The sequence below is a fragment of the Cherax quadricarinatus genome, chromosome 40, assembly GCF_038502225.1.
Source record: "Cherax quadricarinatus isolate ZL_2023a chromosome 40, ASM3850222v1, whole genome shotgun sequence".
Lineage (NCBI taxonomy): Eukaryota > Metazoa > Arthropoda > Malacostraca > Decapoda > Parastacidae > Cherax > Cherax quadricarinatus.
This window is the reverse complement of record NC_091331.1, coordinates 3,546,067-3,571,066: the sequence shown is the minus strand read 5'-3', so window position 1 is coordinate 3,571,066 and position 25,000 is coordinate 3,546,067. Positions and strand designations below refer to the sequence as shown.

Below are 25,000 nucleotides of genomic sequence, written 5' to 3'. Positions count from 1 at the left end.
CAGTGTATTTCCCCTACGAGTTAACCATTATCCCCCATCACCCCCATTAATACTATAATAATATTAATAACAATCCTTAGGAACCTCTTTGACGCCACTATTAGAAATGTTTATATAAAAATATCCAGAGTATTCCCAGGGAGGATATTCTGAAACACCTTTGCTCAGGGTGGCAATAACCTCTTCTTCTCACGACTTTGATCAATTTTTTTTTGCATTCATATGCAATAAGGTGAAGATATCCTGGAGAATCCTTTCTTATATTAAACAAGGATCGTGTGCCCTTCCCGCTCCGCCAGACACAATATAAACGATGTCGTTTAACGAGGAATCTTATTGGAGTAGGGTTTTGTGTTGAGCGTTGATTCTGTCTGTGTGACTCAGCTGCTTGTCGCAGCTGGCACCGTGCAGCACCTATAAGGTCTTCACACAGCCCTATAAACGATTTTTTTTAACACCAACATGCAGCACCTCTAAATATCGTCATGTATTGTTGTAAAGGAGCTTTCTCAGCACCAGTAATAAGCTTCTTATTTCATTATTTAATTACTTACGCTGCACACACTGTACCTTAATTATCGTCTTCCTTCATATATATATATATATAAATATATATATATATATATATATATATATATATATATATATATATATATATATATATATATATATATATATATATATATATATATATATATATATATGGGCACGCGGCCCACTGCAGGGGAGTTGGACGAAGTATTCGAGATATAGCTCTGAGTTACCTATGTTGTTTTACTTTGTATCATATTTTTGTGAATGTTTCGTCAATGTATTTTGTCTTATATATATATATATATATATATATATATATATATATATATATATATATATATATATATATATATATATATATATATATATATATATATATATATATATATATTATTATTATTATTATTATTATTATTTATTATCACACTGGCCGATTCCCACCAAGGCAGGGTGGCCCGAAAAAGAAAAACTTTCACCATCATTCACTCCATCACTGTCTTGCCAGAAGGGTGCTTTACACTTCAGTTTTTAAACTGCAACATTAACACCCCTCCTTCAGAGTGCAGGCACTGTACTTCCCATCTCCAGGACTCAAGTCCGGCCTGCCGGTTTCCCTGAACCCCTTCATAAATGTTACTTTGCTCACACTCCAACAGCACGTCAAGTATTAAAAACCATTTGTCTCCATTCACTCCTATCAAACACACTCACGCATGCCTGCTGGAAGTCCAAGCCCCTCGCACACAAAACCTCCTTTACCCCCTCCCTCCAACCCTTCCTAGGCCGACCCCTACCCCGCCTTTCTTCCACTACAGACTGATACACTCTTGAAGTCATTCTGTTTCGCTCCATTCTCTCCACATGTCCGAACCACCTCAACAACCCTTCCTCAGCCCTCTGGACAACAGTTTTGGTAATCCCGCACCTCCTCCTAACTTCCAAACTACGAATTCTCTGCATTATATTCACACCACACATTGCCCTCAGACATGACATCTCCACTGCCTCCAGCCTTCTCCTCGCTGCAACATTCATCACCCACGCTTCACACCCATATAAGAGCGTTGGTAAAACTATACTCTCATACATTCCCCTCTTTGCCTCCAAGGACAAAGTTCTTTGTCTCCACAGACTCCTAAGTGCACCACTCACTCTTTTTCCCTCATCAATTCTATGATTCACCTCATCTTTCATAGACCCATCCGCTGACACGTCCACTCCCAAATATCTGAATACGTTCACCTCCTCCATACTCTCTCCCTCCAATCTGATATTCAATCTTTCATCACCTAATCTTTTTGTTATCCTCATAACCTTACTCTTTCCTGTATTCACCTTTAATTTTCTTCTTTTGCACACCCTACGAAATTCATCCACCAATCTCTGCAGCTTCTCTTCAGAATCTCCCAAGAGCACAGTGTCATCAGCAAAGAGCAGCTGTGACAACTCCCACTTTGTGTGTGATTCTTTATCTTTTAACTCCACGCCTCTTGCCAAGACCCTCGCATTTACTTCTCTTACAACCCCATCTATGAATATATTAAACAACCACGGTGACATCACACATCCTTGTCTAAGGCCTACTTTTACTGGGAAATAATTTCCCTCTTTCCTACATACTCTAACTTGAGCCTCACTATCCTCGTAAAAACTCTTCACTGCTTTCAGTAACCTACCTCCTACACCATACACTTGCAACATCTGCCACATTGCCCCCCTATCCACCCTGTCATACGCCTTTTCCAAATCCATAAATGCCACAAAGACCTCTTTAGCCTTATCTAAATACTGTTCACTTATATGTTTCACTGTAAACACCTGGTCCACACACCCCCTACCTTTCCTAAAGCCTCCTTGTTCATCTGCTATCCTGTTCTCTGTCTTACTCTTAATTCTTTCAATAATAACTCTACCATACACTTTACCAGGTACACTCAACAGACTTATCCCCCTATAATTTTTGCACTCTCTTTTATCCCCTTTGCCTTTATACAAATATATATATATATATATATATATATATATATATATATATATATATATATATATATATATATATATATATATATATATATATATATATGTATGTGTGTGTGTGTGTGTGTGTATGTGTATGTGTGTGTGTCTGTGTGTGTATGTGTGTGTGTGTGTGCGTGTGTGTGTGTGTGTGTGTGTGTGTGTGTGTGTGTGTGTGTGTGTGTGTGTGTGTGTGTGTGTGTGCGTGTGTGTGTGTGTAACTGCGAATTTTTTGGTGTTGTACACCTTGCCTCTTCCTGTTCCTGAAAAAAACATATTTGACACGATTCAGTATATCTACGATGAGGGTGTGTACATATGTGTGCATTGGAAAAAGGAAAAAATAAAGGCCCTCATAGAAGAAATGTCTTGATCAACATCGTGTCCTGTGTGATGTAGTTGACTCAAGGTGGGCCATCTCCGTAGACTTGTGCCACGTTAGAGCAACGAGGGTAATCTTTTTTGTCTCCTCTCTCTCTCTATGTCTCTCTCTCTCTCTCTCTCTCTCTCTCTCTCTCTCTCTCTCTCTCTCTCTCTCTCTCTCTGATATTAAAACAAGAACAAGAAATAGACAATCGTGAGTTCCTAGAAAGTTGAAAAATCGAGCATAGCAAAAGAAAGCCTTTTATCACGAATTCTCTGTCTCAGTCCCACTCCAGCCAATTCTTGGGTAAAGTGGGACTGTGCAGGTGGACTGTGTATCACTGAGAGGGAAGGCAGGCACATATAAGCATCCGAGAGGGAAGGCAGGCATATACGAGGATCACTGAGAAGGGAAGGCAGGTATATATATATGAACATCACTGAAGGGGAAGGCATATAAACATCACTGAGAGGGGAAGGCAGGCAGGTATATGTAAAGAACAGTGATTGCAGAGGATTAGGGAGATATGAAATCACTCTCATCTATGATTTCTGGTAGATGGAAACACTGGTGAAGGGATTTTGATGGCGGAAATTGGAACCATCCATCCCATTCCACGATATTAACCACTTTGTGGTTACCCACAAAGTGGAACAGATTATAACACTTTAAGGCACTATGGAAAACCTTTACAAGTGGATTATAATTTTTTTAAGTAACGTTACTTGTAAAGCTTGTAAATCAAGCCAGTGACTTGATAAAGCTTGTAACTCAAATAAATAACTCGAGAAGCTCGTAAATCAAGAAAATAACTGGAAAAACCTTGTAAGCCAAGTGAGTAACTTGCATAAAAAGCTTGTAAATTAATTGAATTACCTCCTTCAAGATGCCTCTCAGCTTCCTAAAGCTTTGCAAGAAGCTCCTTCAACTCCAAGCTCCTACGTTGGCTGATAAAGATCATAAGGAATCCTTAAGCTGACACTATTTTCGCAGTCCTTTTCTAATATTGTGCCTTTTTTTAATATTAATGCCTCTTCAAATATTAATGCCTCTTCTAATAATAATGCCTCTTCTGATATCAATGCCTCTTCTAATATTAATGCCTTTTATAATATTACTGCCTCTCATGTTAATAACTCTTCTAATATTAATGCCTTTTTTTTTAATATTAATGCCTCTCCTCCTGTTAATGCCTCTTCTAATACGATGACTCCTAATATTAATGCCTTCTCTAATGTCGTACCTTCTCTAGTATCCTGCCTCTAACATCATGCCTCTAATATCATGCCTCTAGTATCCTGCTTCTAGTATCATTCCTCTAGTATCTTGCCTCTAATATCATGCTTCAAATATCCTGCCTCTAGTATCCTGCCTCTAATATCATGCCTCTAGTATTCTGCCTCTAATATCATGCCTCTAGTATCCTGCCTCTAATATCATGTCTCTAATATCCTGCCTCTAATATCATGCCTCTAGTATACTGCCTCTAATATCATGCCTCTAATATCCTGCCTCTAATATCATGCCTCTAGTATCCTGCCCCTAATATCACGAGTCTGGTATCCTGCCTCTAATATCATGCCTCTAATATCCTGCCTATAATATCATGCCTCTAGTATCCTGCCTCTAATAGCATGCCTCTAATATCCTGCCTCTAATATCATGTCTCTAATATCCTGCCTCTAATATCATGCCTCTAATATCCTGCCTCTAATATCCTGCCTCTATTATCATGCCTCTAATATCATGCCTCTAGTATCTTCCCTCTATTATCATGCCTCTAATATCATGCCTTTAATAACCTGCCTCCAATATCATGCCTCTATTAACCTGCCTCCTCTAATATCCCGCCGTGCTCACCTTACATCAAGGGGTCACATCAAGGGGTCACATCAAGGGGTCACATCAAGGGGTCACATCAAGGGGTCACATCAAGGGGTCACATCAAGGGGTCACATCAAGGGGTCACATCAAGGGGTCACATCAAGGGGTCACATCAAGGGGTCACGTCAAGGGGTCACATCAAGGGGTCACATCAAGGGGTCACATCAATGGGTCACATCAAGGGGTCACATCAAGGGGTCACATCAAGGGGTCACATCAAGGGGTCACATCAAGGGGTCACATCAAGGGGTCACATCAAGGGGTCACATCAAGGGGTCACATCAAAGGGTCACATCAAGGGGTCACATCAAGGGGTCGCATCAAGGGGTCGCATCAAGGGGTCACATTAAGCAGTGTGGATTCTGCAGTTTGATCTTGGAGGACATTTAGATTTTCTCAGGTTCCGTCTGTCACTGCCGATCAGTGATTTTTTTCCTTCGCCCCAAATGTTGCGGTGAATTTCTTGGGAGGGTAATATTTTTGAAAGGTAATATTTTTGAAAGGTAATATTTTTGAAAGGTAATATTTTTGAAAGGTAATATTTTTGAAAGGTAATATTTTTGAAAGGTAATATTTTTGAAAGGTAATATTTTTGAAAGGTAATATTTTTGAAAGGTAATATTTTTGAAAGGTAATATTTTTGAAAGGTAATATTTTTGAAAGGTAATATTTTTGAAAGGTAATATTTTTGAAAGGTAATATTTTTGAAAGGTAATATTTTTGAAAGGTAATATTTTTGAAAGGTAATATTTTTGAAAGGTAATATTTTTGAAAGGTAATATTTTTGAAAGGTAATATTTTTGAAAGGTAATATTTTTGAAAGGTAATATTTTTGAAAGGTAATATTTTTGAAAGGTAATATTTTTGAAAGGTAATATTTTTGAAAGGTAATATTTTTGAAAGGTAATATTTTTGAAAGGTAATATTTTTGAAAGGTAATATTTTTGAAAGATAATATTTTTGAAAGGTAATATTTTTGAAAGGTAATATTTTTGAAAGGAAATATTTTTGAAAGGTAATATTTTTGAAAGATAATATTTTTGAAAGGTAATATTTTTGAAAGGTAATATTTTTGAAAGGTAATATTTTTGAAAGGTAATATTTTTGAAAGGTAATATTTTTGAAAGGTAATATTTTTGAAAGGTAATATTTTTGAAAGGTAATATTTCTTGGAGGGTAATGTTTTTTGGAAGGTAATATTTTTAAAAGGGTAATTTTTTGAAAGGTAATATTTTCTGAAGGGTAATATTTTTTGAAAGGTAATATTTTTTGAAAGGTAATATTTTTTGAAAGGTAATATTTTTTGAAAGGTAATATTTTCTGAAGGGTAATATTTTTTGAAAGGTAATATTTTTTGAAAGGTAATATTTTTTGAAAGGTAATATTTTTTGAAAGGTAATATTTATTGAAGGTAATATTTATTGAAAGGTAATATTTTTCGAAGGGTAATATTTTTGAAAGGTAATATTTTTGGAAGGTAATATTTAATGAAAGGTAATATTTCTTGAAAGGTAATATTTTTTGGAAGGTAATATTTTTGAAAGGTAATATTTTTGAAAGGTAATATTTTTTAAAGGTAATATTTTTGAAAGGTAATATTTTTTGAATGGTAATTTTTTTTTTTTGAAGGGTAAAATTTTTCAGGACATTTCATTTTTCTCTTTATTTAATGTTAATATGAATACTATTTCACTTCTAGCCTTTTCTTCCTCTATTTAATTCGTCCATTTCCCATTTTCCTCATTTCTCTGACTCTCTCTCTCTCTCTCTCTCTCTCTTACTTGAACGTAAGCGTTCGCGCACGCGCACATGCATAAGACAAGTCTACCCAGCACTTATGGAAGAGGAGGGTAAGGGGGTAAAGGATGAGGGAAGGGTGGGAGGAAGGGAGCCATCACAATCTACAATCACCATGGTAACTGGGATGCTGGAGGAGGAGGAGAGGGAGGGGGAGGAGGAGGAGGGGAAGGGGATGATCAGGGAAAGACGGAGGAAGAGAAGAGGAGGTGAAGGAGAAAAGAGAGGAGTAAGGGGAAGGAAGGAGGAGGAGGAGGAGGCGGAAGAAGATTAGGAGGAGGGGATATTGGTCCTGGGACACCAGGTGACTGAGAATTAAGTTAGAGCTGTGTAATTTGGGAGAGGTCTTACCCCTGTGGAAGGTATTACCCCAGTGGGAAGGGATTACCCTAGTGGGAAGGTATTACCCCAGTGGGAAGGTATTACCCTAGTGAGAAGGTTTTACCCCAGTGGGAAGGAATTACCAAAGTGGGAAGGTATTACCCCAGTGGGAAGGTATTACCCCAGTTGGAAGGTTTTACCCCAGTGGAAAGGAATTACCCCAGTGGGAAGGTATTACCCCAGTGGTAAGGTATTACCCTAGTGGGAAGGTATTACCCCAGTGGGAAGGTATTACCCCAGTGGGAAGGTTTTACCCCAGTGGAAAGGAATTACCCCAGTGGAAAGGAATTACCCCAGTGGAAAGGAATTACCCCAGTGGGAAGATATTACCCCAGTGGGAAAGTTTTACCCCAGTGGGAAAGAATTACCCCAGTGGAAAGGAATTACCCCAGTGGGAAGGTATTACCCCAGTGGGAAGATTTTACCCCAGTGGGAAGGTTTTACCCCAGTGGGAAGGAATTACCCTAGTGAGAAGGTTTTACCCCAGTGGGAAGGAGTTACCCCAGTGGGTAGGAATTACCCTAGAGGGTGAAGTATTGGCTTCTGAATCAATTGAAATGTGAACCAAAGACAGAAATATTATTATTATTATTATTATTATTATTATTATTATTATTATTATTATTATTATAACAATTATTATTATTATTATTTTTATGATTATTATTATTATTATTATTATTATTATTATTATTATAACAATTATTTTTATGATGATGATGATGATTATTATTATTATTATTAATATTATCATTGCTATTAGTACCATCGCTGCTACTATTCCTACTCCTACTACTACTGCTGTTACTACTGCTACTAATACTATTATTACTATTACTACTACAAAAATTGCAATATGGTCACCAAACAGAACAAAAGAAACATGTAAGAAATAATACCAGATGACCCATCTTTTTAAGACCATATTATGACAAATGTCTCAAAATCCTAGAAAAATGACGGGGTGGATAATGCACACCACTTGCGCTCTCTCGCTTAAACTACTGCTCAGTGTTGACGGCCCCGTTCAAAGCAGGAAATATATCAGGCCTGTAACAAATGGACATTTATGGACACGATAGAGCCACTAAAGCATTTAAATTACTAGGAATGCCTCACAGTCCTAAATATGTAATCTCTGAAGCTGAGGAGAGAAAGAGATACATGATACTAAATACGTGGGAGATACCAGAGGGCCTGGTTCCAAACCATAACAAAATATGTGTGAGGAAATATGTGTGAGAAAATGTAAAATAAACTTAATGAAAAGCAGGGATGCCGTGTACACGACAAGAGAACACTGTATCAATATCCGTGGGCCCAGATTATTCGGCTTTCTACAAGATATCGAAAAAAGTGCAGTAGTCTGTAAGGGAAAACTCGCTCAATATCTCCTCCTGATTGCCAGATCAATCACGCTGTGATGGGTATGTGGATTACTTGGGGGCACCAGCAGCGTCAGTCTGGTTGGATAGGAAAGTAGCAGACGAGCCTGGCAAAAAGCCGGGCTGTGGCAATAGAGAAAACTTTCGAAATAGGTTACAGAGTAAGCGCTATATCCGTAGGAGCCATACAGAGACTTGGGGGCAGGGGTTATGTGTGATTGGCAGACAGTTATGTTCTCTCCGAAGAAAAGGAGAGCAGATCCAGGTCCTTGAATCAAGAAATTTCTCTCAAATGAAGACCCATTGAGGGGTATTTTATTTAGAGATCTTCAGGGAACAGTAGATAACTTCACAGATCTCTAGAGGCTTTCAAAAACCTGTAGAGAATTTCGAAGATTTTCACAGACCTGTAGAGACCTTTGCAGAGCTGTAGAAACTTCAGAGATCTTCACAGACCTTCAGCGATCTTCGCATATCATCAGAGATCATTAGTGATGTCATATCAGTGTATATCTTAATTACTTTGATCATTTCATGGGAGCTTAATTACCTCGCGTTATCTTTCGTCGCGTCAGACTGGCTACCTCAGCCAACCACTTCAATTATGCTTGAATTATAATAATAATAATAATAATAATAATAATAATAATAATAATAATAATAATAATAATAATAATAATAATAATTATTATTATTATTATTATTATTATTATTATTATTATTATTATTATTATAATAGTTGTTGTTATTATTAATATTATTATTATTATTGTTGTTGTTGTTGTTTTATTATTACTATTATTATTATTATTATTATTATTATTATTATTATTATTATTATTATTATTATTATGGGGAGTGCTAAATCATCAGGGGTCAAACAGCGCCTGGTGAGTTTATAGGTTTGGTCAATGAATGGGGAGGGGGTAGATCCAGTTCATTGGATCAGGAGCCCTTCACCGGCATCAAGGCACCCTCCTTGATTCCCCGTGGTCGTCGAGAAGTGCCACCATGACAGGGCTCTTCAAGTCGGAGAGAAATGAAGAGGTCAGAGGCAACATATGAAGAGAAGAGAAAGAATAAGAAACGGAAGGGAACTGGAAAGGCCAATTACCTAGACTCTCCCTCGTCCCTGGACCCAGTGATCAGAGTGAGAGAGAGAGAGAGAGAGAGAGAGAGAGAGAGAGAGAGAGAGAGAGAGAGAGAGAGAGAGAGAGAGAGAGAGAGAGAGAGAGAGAGAGAGAGAGAGAGACAGACAGACAGACAGAAAGACAGAGAAGCTGGAAAATATTCAGCTATTAATTACATATCAGGCGCAAGTATAAATCTGTATATATATATATATATATATATATATATATATATATATATATATATATATATATATATATATATATATATATATATATATATATATATATATATATATATATATATATATATATATATATATATATTAAAAAGTCTCCCGTCTCCCACCGAGGCAGGGTGACCCAAAAAGAAAGAAAATCCCCAAAAAGAAAATACTTTCATCATCATTCAACTATTTCATCTCACTCACACATAATCACTGTTTTTGCAGAGGTGCTCAGAGCACAACTGTCAATATCCCGAACCCCTCCTTTAGAGTGCAGGCATTGTACTTCCCATTTCCAGGATTCAAGTCCGGCTATATAAAAATAACCGGTTTCCCTGAATCCCTTCACTAAATATTACCCTGTTCAAACTCCAGCAGATCGTCAGGTCCCAAATAACATTCGTCTCCATTCACTCCTATCGAACACGCTCATGCACGCTTGCTGGAAGTCCAAGCTCCGTGCCTACAAAACCTCCCTTACCCCTTCCTTCCAACCTTTTTGAGGACGACCCCTACCCCAACTTCCTTCCCCTACAGATTTAAATGCTTTCCATGTCATTCTACTTTGATCCATTCTCTCTAAATGACCAAACCACCTCAACAACCCCTCATCAGCCCTCTGACTAATACTTTTATTAACTCCACACCTCCTAATTTCCACACTCCGAATTGTCTGCATAATATTTACACCACACATTGCCCTTAGACAGGACATCTCCACTGCCTCCAACTGCCTCCTCGCTGCTGCATTCACAACCCAAGCTTCACACCCATATAAGAGTGTTGGTACTGTATATATATATATATATATATATATATATATATATATATATATATATATATATATATATATATATATATATATATATATATATATATATATATATATATATATTATCACACTGGCCGATTCCCACCAAGGCAGGGTGGCCCGAAAAAGAAAAACTTTCACCATCATTCACTCCATCACTGTCTTGCCAGAAGGGTGCTTTACACTACAGTTTTTAAACTGCAACATTAACACCCCTCCTTCAGAGTGCAGGCACTGTACTTCCCATCTCCAGGACTCAAGTCCGGCCTGCCGGTTTCCCTGAACCCCTTCATAAATATTACTTTGCTCACACTCCAACAGCACGTCAAGTATTAAAAACCATTTGTCTCCATTCACTCCTATCAAACACACTCACGCATGCCTGCTGGAAGTCCAAGCCACTCGCACACAAAACCTCCTTTACCCCCTCCCTCCAACCTTTCCTAGGCCGACCCCTACCCCGCCTTCCTTCCACTACAGACTGATACACTCTTGAAGTTATTCTGTTTCGCTCCATTCTCTCCACATGTCCGAACCACCTCAACAACCCTTCCTCAGCCCTCTGGACAACAGTTTTGGTAATCCCGCACCTCCTCCTAACTTCCAAACTACGAATTCTCTGCATTATATTCACACCACACATTGCTCTCAGACATGACATCTCCACTGCCTCCAGCCTTCTCCTCGCTGCAACATTCATCACCCATGCTTCACACCCATATAAGAGCGTTGGTAAAACTATACTCTCATACATTCCCCTCTTTGCCTCCAAGGACAAAGTTCTTTGTCTCAACAGACTCCTAAGTGCACCACTCACCCTTTTCCCCTCATCAGTTCTATGATTCACCTCATCTTTCATAGACCCATCCGCAGACACGTCCACTCCCAAATATCTGAATACATTCACCTCCTCCATACTCTCTCCCTCCAATCTGATATCCAATCTTTCATCACCTAATCTTTTTGTTATCCTCATACCCTTACTCTTTCCTGTATTCACTTTCAATTTTCTTCTTTTGCACACCCTACCAAATTCATCCACCAATCTCTGCAACTTCTCTTCAGAATCTCCCAAGAGCACAGTGTCATCAGCAAAGAGCAACTGTGACAACTCCCACTTTATGTGTGATTCTTTATCTTTTAACTCCACGCCTTTTGCCAAGACCCTCGCATTTACTTCTCTTACAACCCCATCTATAAATATATTAAACAACCACGGTGACATCACACATCCTTGTCTAAGGCCTACTTTTACTGGGAAATAATTTCCCTCTTTCCTACATACTCTAACTTGAGCCTCACTATCCTCGTAAAAACTCTTCACTGCTTTCAATAACCTACCTCCTACACCATACACCTGCAACATCTGCCACATTGCCCCCCTATCCACCCTGTCATACGCCTTTTCCAAATCCATAAATGCCACAAAGACCTCTTTAGCCTTATCTAAATACTGTTCACTTATATGTTTCACTGTAAACACCTGGTCCACACACCCCCTACCTTTCCTAAAGCCTCCTTGTTCATCTGCTATCCTATTCTCCGTCTTACTCTTAATTCTTTCAATAATAACTCTACCATACACTTTGCCATGTATACTCAACAGACTTATCCCCCTATAATTTTTGCACTCTCTTTTATCCCCTTTGCCTTTATACAAAGGAACTATGCATGCTCTCTGCCAATCCCTAGGTACCTTACCCTCTTCCATACATTTATTAAATAATTGCACCAACCACTCCAAAACTATATCCCCACCTGCTTTTAACATTTCTATCTTTATCCCATCAATCCCGGCTGCCTTACCCCCTTTCATTTTACCTACTGCCTCACGAACTTCCCCCACACTCACAACTGGCTCTTTCTCACTCCTACAAGATGTTGTTCCTCCTTGCCCTATACACGAAATCACAGCTTCCCTATCTTCATCAATATTTAACAATTCCTCAAAATATTCCCTCCATCTTCCCAATACCTCTAACTCTCCATTTAATAACTCTCCTCTTCTATTTTTAACTGACAAATCCATTTGTTCTCTAGGCTTTCTTAACTTGTTAATCTCACTCCAAAACTTTTTCTTATTTTCAACAAAATTTGTTGATAACATCTCACCCACTCTCTCATTTGCTCTCTTTTTACATTGCTTCACCACTCTCTTAACCTCTCTCTTTTTCTCCATATACTCTTCCCTCCTTGCATCACTTCTGCTATGTAAAAACTTCTCATATGCTAACTTTTTCTCCCTTACTACTCTCTTCACATCATCATTCCACCAATCGCTCCTCTTCCCTCCCGCACCCACTTTCCTGTAACCACAAACTTCTGCTGAACACTCTAACACTACATTTCTAAACCTACCCCATACCTCTTCGACCCCATTGCCTATGCTCTCATTAGCCCATCTATCCTCCAATAGCTGTTTATATCTTACCCTAACTGCCTCCTCTTTTAGTTTATAAACCTTCACCTCTCTCTTTCCTGATGCTTCTATTCTCCTTGTATCCCATCTACCTTTCACTCTCAGTGTAGCTACAACTAGAAAGTGATCTGATATATCTGTGGCCCCTCTATAAACATGTACATCCTGAAGTCTACTCAACAGTCTTTTATCTACCAATACATAATCCAAAAAACTACTTGTCATTTCGCCCTACATCATATCTTGTATACTTATTTATCCTCTTTTTCTTAAAATATGTATTACCAATAACTAAACCCCTTTCTATACAAAGTTCAATCAAAGGGCTCCCATTATCATTTACACCTGGCACCCCAAACTTACCTACCACACCCTCTCTAAAAGTTTCTCCTACTTTAGCATTCAGGTCCCCTACCACAATTACTCTCTCACTTGGTTCAAAGGCTCCTATACATTCACCTAACATCTCCCAAAATCTCTCTCTCTCCTCTGCATTCCTCTCTTCTCCAGGTGCATACCCGCTTATTGTGAGCCACTTCTCGCATCCAACCTTTACTTTAATTCACATAATTCTTGAATTTACACATTCATATTCTCTTTTCTCCTTCCATAACTGATCATTCAACATTACTGCTACCCCTTCCTTTGCTCTAACTCTCTCAGATACTCCAGATTTAATCCCATTTATTTCCCCCCACCGAAACTCCCCTACCCCCTTCAGCTTTGTTTCGCTTAGGGCCAGGACATCCAACTTCTTTTCATTCATAACATCAGCAATCATCTGTTTCTTGTCATCCGCACTACATCCACGCACATTTAAGCATCCCAGTTTTATAAAGTTTTTCTTCTTCTCTTTTTTAGTAAATGTCTACAGGAGAAGGGGTTACTAGCCCATTGCTCCCGGCATTTTAGTCGCCTCATACGACACGCATGGCTTACGGAGGAAAGATTCTTTTCCACTTCCCCATGGACAATAGAAGAAATAAAGAGGAACAAGAGCTATTTAGAAAAAGGAGAAAAACCTAGATGTATGTATATATATATGCATGTGCGTGTCTGTGAAGTGTGACCAAAGTGTAAGTAGGAGTAGCAAGATATCCCTGTTATCTAGCGTGTTTATGAGACAGAAAAAGAAACCAGCAATCCTACCATCATGCAAAACAGTTACAGGTTTCTGTTTCACAGTCATCTGGCAGGACGGTAGTACTTCCCTGGGTGGTTGCTGTCTACCGACCTACTACCTAATATATATATATATATATATATATATATATATATATATATATATATATATATATATATATATCTATATATATATATATATATATATATATACATATATCTTTCAACAAACCGGCTGTATACCACCGAGGCAGGGTGGCCCAAAAAGAAAAACATAAGTTTCTCTTTCAAATTAGTAATTTATACTGGAGAAGGGGTTACTAGCCCCTTGCTCCCGGCATTTTAGTCGCCTCTTACAACACGCATGGCTTACGGAGGAAGAATTCTGTTCCACTTCCCCATGGAGATAAGAGGAAATAAACAAGAACAAGAACTAGAAAGAAAATAGCAGAAAACCCAGATAGGTGTGTATATATATGCTTGTACATGTATGTGTAGTGTGACCTAAGTGTAAGTAGAAGTAGCAAGACGTACCTGTAATCTTGCATGTTTATGAGACAGAAAAAAGGACACCAGCAATCCTACCATCATGTAAAACAATTACAGGCTTCCGTTTTACACTCACTTGGCAAGACGGTAGTACCTCCCTGGGCGGTTGCTGTTTACCAGCCTACTAGATATATATATATATATATATATATATATATATATATATATATATATATATATATATATATATATATATATATATATATATATATATATTAATGTGTGTATGGAGTGGAAGAATGAAATACCGTGCCCATCTCCCTCACCCTTACTCTCCCTCCCCTCCCTCACCCTCTCTATCTCTCTCTCTCTCTCTCTCTCTCTCTCTCTCTCTCTCTCTCTCTCTCTCTCTCTCTCTCTCTCTCTCTCTCTCTCTCTCTCTCCCCCTCCCCTTCTCCTACCCACTACCCCGCCCCTCCCTCCCTCTCCTCTCACTCTTCTCCCTCTCTCCTCCTCCTTCTCTTCGCCAGTTCCTGTTTTTCTCCTCTCAGTTAATGAATGGAACTTCATGTTGCAACCAGGGTTTCGGAAGCTGGTCCTCTCAGCCAGCTCCTTTCAGGTAGCTGGTCCTCTCTGATAGATGGTCCTAAGTCAGATGGCTTTCTTAGCAAGATGATCCTTTCAGCCAGCTGGTTTTCTCTGTCAGATGGTACTCTTAGCTAGCCGGCCCTCTGAGCCAGATGGCCCTCTCAGCCAGATGATCCTCTAAGCTAGATGGTGCGCTGAGTTAGATGATCCTCCAAGCCAGATCGTCCTCTCATCCAGCTGGTGCTCTGAGCCAGATGGTCCTGCCAAGAGGTGCTCACCACACTCGTGCTGCTGTCATATCCCAGCCTAGACTCCATCAGCCATCTGCCAGTGTTTCTGAGACGTTACCTTCCAAACCACCAAATCTTTGCCTCTATTTAATTATTCTTGGGTTCATAACTTCTTTTTTGATAATAATAATAATAATAATAATAATAATAATAATAATAATAATAATAATAATAATAATAATAATAAAAATAATAACAATAATAATAATAATAATATTAATAATAATAATAATAATAATAATAATAATAATAATAATAATAATAATAATTCAAAACACTCTATATGCAGTTACGTCTATGTTATCTATATTTAGGATTATCTTCATAGGGAATTATCTTTAAGGGGAATTTGATGCTGATCCAAGGAACTGGAGCTGCCTTCTTTGTCTTTTGGTTAAACGCCTGATATTCTACAGACGCTAAATGGCCCTCTCGGGTTTAGCACATCCCCATAAATACTACTACTACTACTACTACTATTATTACTACTACTACTACTACTACTACTACTACTAACAATAATAATAATAATAATAATAATAATAATAATAATAATAATAATAATAATTACTATGTTGCGTGGGTTGTGGATGTAGTTAATTGTGCTCAAGAGGAAGGTGTTGAATACCGTAAGACTGAATAGGCTTCATTAACCAAGTCTGGAAGACGTGACTCTATCACGTCTGAAACTGGTAGTGGTTGCCCAGACTTACACCTCTGAGAGCGTCTGTGTACACGCACAGCTCTAACAAGGGTCAATAAACCACCTGTCCTAGTTGCGATACCCGGTCCAATATGACTTACCCAGATGTCCCCCCCCCACACACACATAATCATACATACACATACGTAGACAATGGGTGCATTTGGGTAATTTATTTTGGATTTGTTACGGGCTTTCAAGGCCGTGTCAGTCAGCTAAAGGAAATCACACCATGGAACAGCGGTTCACCCTCTAGATCACTCGCACTTCAGGCTGGATCATTTAGCCTGGGAATCATTGTATATATCTGTATATATTTGAATAACAAAACTGCCGCAGTTCGCTGTACGCACTGTCTAACAGTCATATCTAACTGTCTAACAGTCATATCTAACTGTCTAACAGTCACATTTAACTGTCTAACAGTCATATCTAACTGTCTAACAGTCATATCTAACTGTCTAACAGTCATATCTAACTATCTAACAGTCATATCTGTCTAACAGTCATATCTAACTGTCTAACAGTCATATCTAACTGTCTAACAGTCATATCTAACTATCTAACAGTCACATCTAACTGTCTAACAGTCATATCTAACTGTCTAACAGTCATATATAACTGTATAACAGTCATATCTAACTGTCTAACAGTCATATCTAACTGTCTAACAGTCATATCTAACTGTCTAACAGTCATATCTAACTATTTAACAGTCACATTTAACTATCTAACAGTCACATCTAACTGTCTAACAGTTATATCTAACTGTCTAACAGTCATATATAACTGTCTAACAGTCATATCTAACTGTCTAACAGTCATATCTAACTATCTAGCAGTCATATCTAACTGTCTAACAGTCATATCTAACTATCTAACAGTCATATCTAACTGTCTAACAGTCATATCTAACTGTCTAACAGTCATTTCTAACTATCTAACAGTCATATCTAACTGTCTAACAGTCATATGTAACTGTCTAACAGTCATATCTAACTGTCTAACAGTCATATCTAACTATCTAACAGTCATATCTAACTGTCTAACAGTCATATCTAACTGTCTAACAGTCATAACTAACTATCTAACAGTCATATCTAACTGTCTAACAGTCATATCTAACTGTCTAACAGTCATACCTAACTGTCTAACAGTCACATTTAACTGTCTAACAGTCATATCTAACTATCTAACAGTCATATCTGTCTAACAGTCATATCTAACTGTCTAACAGTCATATCTAACTGTCTAACAGTCACATTTAACTGTCTAACAGTCATATCTAACTATCTAACAGTCATATCTAACTGTCTAACAGTCAGTCATATCTAACGATCTAACAGTCACATCTAACTGTCTAACAGTCAGTCATATCTAACGATCTAACAGTCACATCTAACTGTCTAACAGTCATATCTACTGGTCACTGTTTTGTCATTATTTTGTAAGATATTTCTTTTTTTTTTTTTGGTCTTCCATCATTTTTGGTTAGAACTAAATCAATTTAAGCAACAGTTTTAAAAATTCGTTTGTTTAACTTATTTTAACTAGTTTTAACAAGGTTTTTAAATATACATCTGAATCAGATTACATTTATTTCTTCCCTTTATTATTACCAACACATCTATATATGTAATTTGTATAGTAAAGTAACCATTAAAATAGTATAAGGTTTTCCCTCACTGTCAAATGTTTATGTAATATCTTAATGTGTCTCAAATATATTTATATACACGAGGAATATACACTCAGGGATGTATTTTTCTCCGAGTTTGTATATGGAGAGTTTGCTGTAATCCCTACTTTAGGTACTAATCCATATTTTAGGGATTAATCCCTAAATTACATTAATCTCTATTTTAGGGATTAATGTAATCTTGTTGTCTGGCGGTGAAGAAGTTACTGTGCTGTCTTAATGACCCTAGTGCAGTCGATAGGGTTTAAACCCCGCTAACCATGCAAGCCATCTGTTCGATATTTGTATATCAGTGTTGCTAATGTTGCACACTCTCTTGTCCCTTACAGGAGCAGGCGCTCCCACTCTCACCCTCAACGGGCGCCCCACCATGAACCAGCTGGACCTCTCCTCCACCCGTGAGTATGCACCACCTCCCTGGACGCTATTCCACCTCATATTCTTCCTGCGTATACAAAGAAAATTATTGTGTCTCCGTGTATACACAGAGAAATGAGTATATCGATGATAAAATGTACAGTCAAGTATAGTAATAAGCACATTATCAATTTCGGAGATTTGATTATGACTCAGGTAGGTAAACTGTGATTCCACCAAGTGCCGTAAACTACACACGCACACCTATATATATATATATATATATATATATATATATATATATATATATATATATATATATATATATATATATATATATATATATATATAACTCGAGAGTTGTGCTGTACGTATTTATATATACATTGATAAGTCTCTCCTGTGCATGTGCCCGAGCGTATAATCAATCTTTTTTAAGGGCTATATCTCTGCGTAAAATTTGTTGGAGTACCACAAGACAAAAGTACAACAGACTGGCAGCAACTTGGAGTGAGAGGATATATTGTTTTCCAGTCCTCCCTGACTCTCACTTATGGAGCATTATATACGGCACCGACTCTTTCCCTACTCTTCAAACTCTCTCCTTTTGATCTCTTTCTCTAATTTCTAAGTGCTGGTGGCACTCCGTGTGCTGAATATATATATATATATATATATATATATATATATATATATATATATATATATATATATATATATATATATATATATATATATATATATATATATATATATAAATATATGTCGTGCCGAATAGGCAGAACTTGCGATCTTGGCTTAAATAGCAACGCTCATCTTGCCATATAGGACAAGCGAAAATTTGTGTATGCAATAATTTCGCCAAAATCATTCTCAACCTAACGAAAAAAATATATTTCACTGTGTTTGTTTAGTATTAAATTATTGTAAACAAATCTAAAATATATTTAGTTGGGTTAGGCTAAAATAAATTGTTCTTGTTATAATAAGGTTAGGTAAGTTTTCTAAGATTCTTTTGGTGCAAAATTATAAATTTTTACAACAACATTAATGAAAAAGATATATCTTTAAACATATAAGAGAAAATTTCAGAAAGGACATAATTTTAAATGAGTTCTTGCTAATTGACCAGTTTTACATATTCGGCACGACATATATATATATATATATATATATATATATATATAAATATATATATATATATATATATATATATATATATATATAAATAATGTTTTTTTTCCAGTGGAGATTCCCTTGACTAGTCTGTTCAAGTTCTCATAGACTGTTTTATTTCTTGTCTTTCTTCGTGACTTGTTTTGTCGTTCTTCGTGAGATCTCTTTCTTCTTCTTTGTCTTTGTCTTCTTCCTCTTACTGTGTGATTGATTTGAAGACATTCTCAAGATAATTCTTAGTCTCTAGGCCGTCAGACTCTCCCTTTCTTTAACTTTCCCTTCCCCATCCCTTCCACACCCCTTCCCCATGCCTTTCCCACCCCTTCCACACCCCTTCCTCATCCATCACCACCCTTCCCGACTGTGGTCCGTACGTCAGCTTGCGTTCGACTAGCAGTAACATCCTGGTTGATCAGACCCTGATCCACCACGAGGCCTGGTCTCAGACCGGGCCGCGGGGGCATTGACTCCCGAAACCCATACACACATACACCTCCCTCACCGTCCATTCCTCACTCCAAACCAATCTACTTACTACACCAACACCCTCAAGTGTTTTCACGGTACTCCGCGACGTGAATGGACGGAACAAGGAATAGAGACAGCAAGGCTGACAAAGTAATCACTGAAAGTGTTCGACTCTTGTGTGTCTCCCTCCCCCCATACTACTTTTTTTTCATTTTCCCCTGTTTTTATGCCCCCCTGATTTCCTCTTTATCATTCTTACCCCATTTTCATGCCTGTTTCATCTCGTATTTCCACCGGCACCCATTAACATGTTTAATGGTTGCCTATTTCCATTTGCTTTATTGCCATCCCCCATGAGCCCCTATTTTCACTGATCTTTATTACCTTACCTATTGAGCCACCATTACTACTGACCACCTCATTACCATAGCTATTACCATACCTTCATAATTCCCTTTAGTCACATTCCATGTCTCCCATTACGGTACCTCATGCCTTCAGTGCCCTATATGATAATCCTATTACATTTTGTCCCCCATTATCCCTCCTGGTGGCCTCATTTCCTTACCTCATTACCTTATCTCATCATCTTCCCTCATTACCTCACATCATTATGTTGTCTTGTCTTCCTTATTCAGTCTGTCCAGGTATCCCGGTAGGGGATACTTAACCATTTTTGCTTCTTATATTGCACAGAATTTTTGCATCACCTGAGGAAGTGTTTTCAAGAGGAAAGTAGATCACCACGGATCAGCCAGGCTGTGATGGATAGGTAAGTCTGAGGGCTGCTGGCAGCAGCAACGACAGCTTGGTTGATCTAGCAATCGACAAGATTTGGCCTCAGGCAGTGTAGGGAAGGAGAGTACCCTGGAAACAGGGCCGCTGGCAGCAGCAACGACAGCCTGGTTGATCTAGCAATCGACAAGATTTGGCCTCAAGCAGTGTAGGGAAGGAGAGTACCCTGGAAACAGGTCGCAGGCATGTCACAGGAATGCTTATGTTAGCTCTTTACTCCTTCTGACAAGTTGGTTGGTTAAGTGGTTTAAAAGCCTATCGACTACACGAGGCTCATTGAGACTGCATATATCCTAATCCTCAGCAGTCAAAAAAGCTTTAATCCCTCAAATAGGGATTAAGTTAAGCTCTGAGTATACGGTCACTTATTATATAAAACTCACTTTTTGGTACAATTTTTTTTTTTGCAACTGCAATTTGCGAAGTTTATCAAAAATTCATTAGTACGTATTATAACGGCCTTTCAGTGTGCTAGTCAATTTTGGATGTACTTTTGCAGTTGTCTTCACAAAAAAATCGCACTATATAGAGGACTTTATGAAAGCTGACCGAATATACCCAAAGACACACACACACACACACACACACACGCACACACACACACACACACACACACACACACACATAGCTTTAAGCAGAGGTATGATAAAGCTCATGGTTCAGGGAGAGTGACCCAGTAGCGACCAGTGAAGAGGCGGGGCCAGGAGCTATGACTCGACCCCTGCAACCACAACTAGGTGAGTACACACACACACACCTCCCGGTGTATATATCCTGTGGGAAGTTATTCGTATAGTTTACAAACAGCTTCGGACAAAACTATTTTGTCTGGAAGACCTGACCAGGATTTTCACAACACGCAACAGACAGACGGACTTGTGTGTGTGTGTGTGTGTGTGTGTGTGTGTGTGTGTGTGTGTGTGTGTGTGTGTGTGTGTGTGTGTGTGTGTGTGTGTGTGTGTGTGTGTGTGTGTGTGTGTGTGTGTGTGTGTGTGTGTGTGTGTGTGTGTGTGTGTGTGTGTGTGTGTGTGTGTGTGTGTGTGTGTGTGTGTGTACTCACCTAATTGTATTACTCACTTAATTGTGGTTGCAGGGGTCGAGTCATCGCTTCTGGCTTTTGTGTATGTGTATGTATTTCTTTGCGTAAATATATACTGTATATGCAAATTTGTATGATAGAGAGAGAGAGAGAGAGAGAGAGAGAGAGAGAGAGAGAGAGAGAGAGAGAGAGAGAGAGAGAGAGAGAGAGAGAGAGAGAGAGAGAGCGTAGGACTGAGTGTAAATGAGCTCGTACATAAAGAGGAAAACAGTGAATAAACGAGAGTAATACGTGGAAGATAGGAGAGTGAATCCTTGTGAGTGAGGTACTCACCTGTGTTCCCCTCGGTCACCATGGGGACTCACAATACATCAGTCTCCTTACCTCTCTCTCACGACGATGACACCGCAGATTATATATGTGTATATATACATACATATATATATATATATATATATATATATATATATATATATATATATATATATATATATATATATATATATATATATATATATGTCGTGCCGAATAGGCAGAATTTTGCGATCTTGGCTTAAATAGCAACGCTCATCTTGCCATATAGGACAAGCGAAAATTTGTGTATGCAATAATTTCGCCAAAATTATTCTGAACCTAACGAAAAAAATATATTTAACTGTGTTTGTTTAGTATTAAATTATTGTAAACAAATCTAAAATATATTTAGTTGGGTTAGGCTAAAATAATTTTTTCTTGTTATAATAAGGTTAGGTAAGTTTTCTAAGATTCTTTTGTAGCAAAATTAAAATTTTTTACATTAACGTTAATGAAAATAATATATCTTTAAACGTATAAGAGAAAATTTTAGAAAGGACTTAATTTTAAATGAGTTCTTGCTAATTGACCAGTTTTACATATTCGGCACAACATACATATATATATATATATATATATATATATATATATATATATATATATATATATATATATATATATATATATATATATATATATATATATATATATATATATATATATTAGGAAAGCTAATATATATATATATATATATATATATATATATATATATATATATATATATATATATATATATATATATATATATATATATATATATATATATATATAGGCTCGATCTTCCGTCCACTAATCGCATTCCAGTCTAACCAATCAGGCTGCATGTTCTGAAACATAATAAGAATTTGACGCTCGTTTTCCCCCTACCACTTCTCTACAAGTTCTGGGAAATGCCCACTGACGAGGAATCTTGAAGGTCATTCTTGTCTCAGGCGAGGATGGTCTTAGGATCCCTCTTGCCTTCGAACATCAACTTCGAACACTGGCAGTTATGAAGATAATTGAAGAACTCACAAGGTGCATTAATATATTTCAAATGATGTGCATCATCAGTACTCTCTCTCTCTCTCTCTCTCTCTCTCTCTCTCTCTCCACAGCAGATATAGTTAATTTAAGACAAAGTCTACACAAGGCACTGTATAAAGCTAGTACGTATTTGAACCATGGACTGGAGGGCTTTGCTCACAGAAGCAACACCAACAATGTAGCTAAAATTGGCAGCGTTCACACTGGAAAGTACTGCCAAAACCTACAAGTTAACACACATGACAGTGTATAGACTACCGAGGCTCACAGAAAATAGAGTTCTCAGAATTCTAAGGCCCCCAAAAATGTCATTGCATAATAAGCTGCTTACATGTTAGTCTGTGTGTGTATGGAGACCCTCGTTCACTTCCTTCCCTGGATATGTAGATAATTCTTGTAAGGCTGCACCAACACCTTTGGTTCTATTTTACAAAAGTGTCAAACCCAAAATGTTTTTAAAATAGTTATTAAAAATTGGAATAATATAGGCTATTACAACAGAGGGCCTAGATATTATCTCATCTGTCAGACAATGAAAGGTATCCCCTTGTTACAGTAACATTCATAGCAATAAATATTAATAATTAATACTTAAAAAACCATACAAACCCGAATAACTTAAAATGTACATTACAGAAGCATTGCTTCTGCCCCGTCATGTACCAGGTTCCCTACTGCTAGTGTCGTAGTTCCAGCTAATGTACTGAGCACCAGCTTCCAGGCAGCAGGGACTGAGTTCCTCATCTTCCAGTGTTTTCTGTATATAGTTCTGCAAGGCAAGGGGACCGATTATCTCACCTTCTACTGTGTTAGTATTTCTGTACCGAACTGAAAAAAAAACTACTGGTTGGCGAAACGTCTTCAAGTAGTTACCCAAGTGTTGCATATGTATTTATTTCCTCACATCCTAGCTTGTTTAGTAACAATTTTCCTTAGTAATAACTTCAATTCCAATATTATATACACACCTACGTTTTTCGTCTGCCTCTTTTCTAGCACTGATTATACTGTCTTGTGTCCCCCTGACAGATGTGACATAGGAAGTGGTGGAACAGTGTCTAACAACCCTCTGGTATTCCACTTACAGACGGAGTAACGGAATAGATGGTAAGGCAGTACCTGACGACGAGAACTAACTGTACTCTCTGGTATCTCTTGACAGAGGAGGTGACAGGAGAGATGGTGGGGCAGTACCTGAAGACCCACCCAGAGTTCCTGGAGGCCTGGCTGATGGAACAGGTAGAGCTGGAGACACTAGAGCGATGGATGATCCGACGTACTCAACGGGACAAGCAGAAGAGCCTTGAAAACGGGACAAACGGTGAGAATCTTTGGTTTCAGTGTGAGAAAATAACTCCGTCTGTGAGCGAGGGCCTTATGCCTTTTAATAGGCAGACCCGATTTCAAAGCAGTATATATATCACGATCGGGTCCATCTTTTTGAAACATCCTGTATATACGATGTCCTCTCTACGTTCTTATTTCCTGTATATTTTCCATGGCGTTTTGCTCCTAGCCTGTGCATCCTCACACTTCTTTATATACTATGGTCTCTCTCTCTCTCTCTCTCTCTCTCTCTCTCTCTCTCTCTCTCTCTCTCTCTCTCTCTCTCTCTCTCTCTCTCTCTCTCTCCATGCCAAATCTAGGATACAACAAATGAAGAAAAATTCCCTTTTTTAATTAGCCTCGGTAAAATAAAAGTTAAAAGAAAACATTCATATAAAAATTCTCTCGACTTGACAAAGAACATTTCCTCCAGCAGTGATTGAGGTCTTTTCATGGCCTTTCTAAAGAAAAAGTTTCCTTTAAAGCTTTCTCAGTGGTCTCTTTTGCCTTTATCATACCTGACCTTGCTCCTAGCCTCGTTAGCACTGACCTTCTTATTCCTGACCTAATTACACATTTTCGACCTCGTTGTTCCTCGTTGTTGTTATTTACACCTGACT

General features: G+C 37.9%; 1 protein-coding gene across 7 annotated transcripts in view; it reads left to right on the top strand.

Moving 5' to 3' along the window:
* LOC128687151 (probable 3',5'-cyclic phosphodiesterase pde-5) overlaps positions 1-25,000 on the top strand; it is a 172,969-nt gene that overhangs the window by 86,792 nt on the left and 61,177 nt on the right. For all 7 annotated transcript variants that reach the window (XM_070092632.1, XM_070092631.1, XM_070092633.1 and 4 more), the window contains 2 exons: positions 18,169-18,237; positions 24,217-24,375. In XM_070092632.1, coding sequence (XP_069948733.1) covers positions 18,169-18,237; positions 24,217-24,375 — 228 coding nt within the window. The remainder of the gene's footprint in view (positions 1-18,168; positions 18,238-24,216; positions 24,376-25,000) is intronic.